The 3,257-nt window shown below is 57.2% G+C and overlaps 1 protein-coding gene across 1 annotated transcript in view; it reads right to left on the bottom strand.

The window, feature by feature from the left end:
* Nucleotides 1-1,086: 1,086 nt before the first annotated feature.
* Nucleotides 1,087-3,257, bottom strand: part of NXN (nucleoredoxin) — a 32,525-nt gene continuing 30,354 nt past the window's right edge. Inside the window, exon 18 of the mRNA XM_011999650.1 lies at nt 1,087-1,450. Within this exon, the coding sequence (XP_011855040.1) occupies nt 1,268-1,450 (183 nt within the window). The 3' untranslated portion in view covers nt 1,087-1,267. The remainder of the gene's footprint in view (nt 1,451-3,257) is intronic.

The raw sequence follows: 3,257 nt of genomic DNA, 5'->3' as shown, positions 1-3,257 counted from the left end.
AGGCGAGGCTTCTGGTAATTTCTCATCTTTGTAGTTCTGCTTTGAAAAGGGGGCCGGGTGCGGTGGCTCACGCCTGTAATCCCAGCACTTTGGGAGGCCAAGGCAGGTGGATCACCTGAGGTCAGGAGTTTGAGACCAGCCTGACCAACATGGTGAAACCCTGCCTCTACTAAAAATACAAAAATTAGCCAGGTCCAGTGGCGCTCGCCTGTGATCCCAGGTACTCCAGAGACTGAGGCAGAAGAATCACTCGAACCTTGGGGGCGGAGGTTGCAGTGAGCCGAGATCATGCCACTGCACTCCAGCCTGGGCGACAGAGCAAGACTCCATCTCAAAAGAAAAAAGAAAAAAGGCAATGGCAGGGGTGATCAAATGTGGGCGTGGGCACCTCACCAGAGATCAGGGCCTCGGGCACAGAGCTGGGTGGAGTCAGAGGTCTGTGCTGGTTCAGAGGTGCCCCTCCAAGGACTCAGGACTAAGTTTCTTGGGAAGATGCCCAAAGAGAAGGATTCATTATCAGAATTTCAAGATGGTGGGAGCTCTTCGTATAAGCAGGCAGAGACTTCAAGGTCAAGGAAGAAAAGAATGAGGAGCTCTCATCAGGAGGCGGGAGCTCCATAAAAATTAGCCGTTACTATACGAACCATTACCTTAGCTACATTTTTTTCTCTCACCCAAAAAACCTCCACAAGCTTCCTTTTGCGTTTGGAGATCCCCTGCCTGAGAACACACGCGTGGGCTGCTTTTCTCTCAGACCGAGAAAGACTGTGTCGCTTAAGAAAGGATGTTCTCACCGCAGCTCTAAGCTGAGGCCCACTGAGGCTCAGGCCCTTTCTCAGCTCTGCCTCCACACAGGTGTCCCCCGGAGGTTCCCCTCTGGCCGTCCGGGGCTCTGTGGGTGCCGATGCCCGAGTCCCGGCCCGAGCGGGAGCCACTGGCTCTCCACGCTCACTCTGCCCTGGAACACCCTGGCAAATCTTTCACCAAAAGCAAGTGACTTTGCGAGAGTGACGCAGCCCCCACTCTGGCCGGGCCATGCCCCCAGCCACCCCACGCTCCCAAACACGGTGGATTCTGCCGCTGCTGGATTCCGCACCCCAGGGCGCTGGCTGAGGAGTTTAATGCAGAAACAAGGCACCACAGAGAGGCTGGACACTTGGGTGGTGTGATTCGGGGCACGCTGGGTAAGTCCGAGGGCGGAGGGAAGGAGGGGGAGGAGGAGGAGAAGGCTGAGTTTTAAATAACGTCTCAGGAGGCCGGAGCCACGCTAGATGGGCTCCGGTTTGAGCTTCTCTGCTAGGAAGTCATTCACAAAGGCCTCCACGATGGCGGGGGTGATCTCCTCCACGTCCATCACGTACTTGGCCCGGGCTGACATGTCCAGGATGGTGAGCAAAGGGGCCGCCTCAGGCAGGTTGGTGTAATCTCGCAGGGAGTCAGTCATGTCATCCTGAAGTCGTCAGGAGGGAGAGAAAACCAAGACAGTTTAAAGAAGGGAGCGGGAGAGTCCCTGGGCCCAGTCTCCCCGGGTGTGGTAGCTCCGGGGGCTCCCAGCACGGACATGGGAAGCACGGAACCCTGCCCTGCCATCGGGAGGAACGAGCTGCTTTGTAAAATTCTCTCTTGGCATCCGCCCCCCAAAACCACGAGGTATGTAATCTGTATTTAATCATTTATGTATTTATTACCATAAACGCCATTTTCACACGTCCTCAGCATTTTAGAAATGTCATGTCCTTTTTTTGTTTTTAAGATGAAGTCTTCCTCTGTCACCCAGGCTGGAGTGCAATGGCACGATCTCCGCTCACTGCAACCTCCGCTTCCTGGGTTTAAGCGATTCTCCTGCCTCGGCCTCCTGAGTAGCTGGGACTACAGGTGCCTACCACCACGCCCAGCTAATTTTTTACATTTTTAGTAGAGACAGGGTTTCACCATGTTGGCCAGGCTGGTCTCGAACTCCTGACCTCAGGTGATCCACCCACCTCGGCCTCCCAAAGTGCTGGGATTACAGGCGTGAGCCACCGCGCCCGGCCTAGAAATGTCATAGCCTCCGACTGTTTATTCTTGTAACCAACTGTCAATGATTTGCGGCCCACTGTGGGTTATCTGAGGCCAATCTGGACTTCAGCTCTGGAATGTTTTTGAACAGAGACAGCTCACTGTGCTCCCACCGCCCGCCCCTGCCGTGGTTTCGGGCAGGATGCACAGCCAGCCAGTTCACAAGACAGGGCTACCTAAGCCCTGTGGAAGCTGACACTGCCTCACTGCTTATCTGAGAAGGAAGCTGGTACTGGATCCTACACTCCCGGCAGCTGTCCTGGTGAATTTCCCTAATGTCAGATACAGCCTCACGCAGATACCAAGGCGAACACAGAAATCCGAAGACAAGGAGAAAGGATTTGTAAGGGAGCTACTTTTTTTTTTGGGTGGGGGGGAGCTAGAATCTCTTTCTGTCGCCCCAGCTGGAGTGCAGTGAGGCAATCGTAGCTCACTGCAGCCTCCATCTCCTGGGCTTAAGCGATCCTCCCTCCTCAGCCTCCTGAGTAGCTGGGACTCTGAGCAGGCAGCACCATGCCGGGCTAATTTGTATATATTTTTTGGAGACACAAAGCCCAGCCCAGCCAGGCGTGAGCCAGCGAACAGCCTCGGAGGAGCCCCTGGTCCACTCTGAACCTCGCCTCCCTCCCCTGTGAAACAGGACGGCGACTGTGTTCCCAGCCAGAGAGCCAGGGGCCAAGGAGACAGCCCAGGTGGAATACGCGGACCTGGCCTGGTGTACAGAAAACCTGCAGATGCTCCTTCCAGGCCTGACGCCTCTCAAGGCCGCCCCCGCCCGAGCCCGGCCCTTGCAGTGCTGCAGCCATCTTTTCTCAGAGCCATTCTGCAGGGCTCAGAGCTCCCGCGTGTGGCGCAGCCTCCGGGGCTGGGCTTGGTGTGCAGTGGCTGCGGCCGCCCCAGGCAGAGCCTGCGAGCCTCTTTGTTCCCCTCCACCCCGGGCTGAGCAGGTGACTGGAGCCGCCTGGGAGGGACGCAGGGGCTGGGCAGGGCCAGCTGCTGAGGAGGTGATGAATGGGTGGTGCAGGGTGTCTGGCGGCCGCTGCCACCTGCCTCCTCCGTGCCTCTCCTGGGATCCGAACACAGCGTGAAATCAGCACCGGGCTCTGACCAACCGGAGGTACAGATGGGTGGACAGAGGGCAGGGGGTGAGGGCGGCCTCCAAAAGTGTCTGTCGGTCGGTGGGTGCGGTGGGGTGGGGA

This window comes from Mandrillus leucophaeus, unplaced genomic scaffold (assembly GCF_000951045.1).
Source record: "Mandrillus leucophaeus isolate KB7577 unplaced genomic scaffold, Mleu.le_1.0 Scaffold6, whole genome shotgun sequence".
NCBI lineage: Eukaryota > Metazoa > Chordata > Mammalia > Primates > Cercopithecidae > Mandrillus > Mandrillus leucophaeus.
Note: the sequence above shows the minus strand (reverse complement) of the source record. Positions and strands in the feature narration are given on the sequence as shown.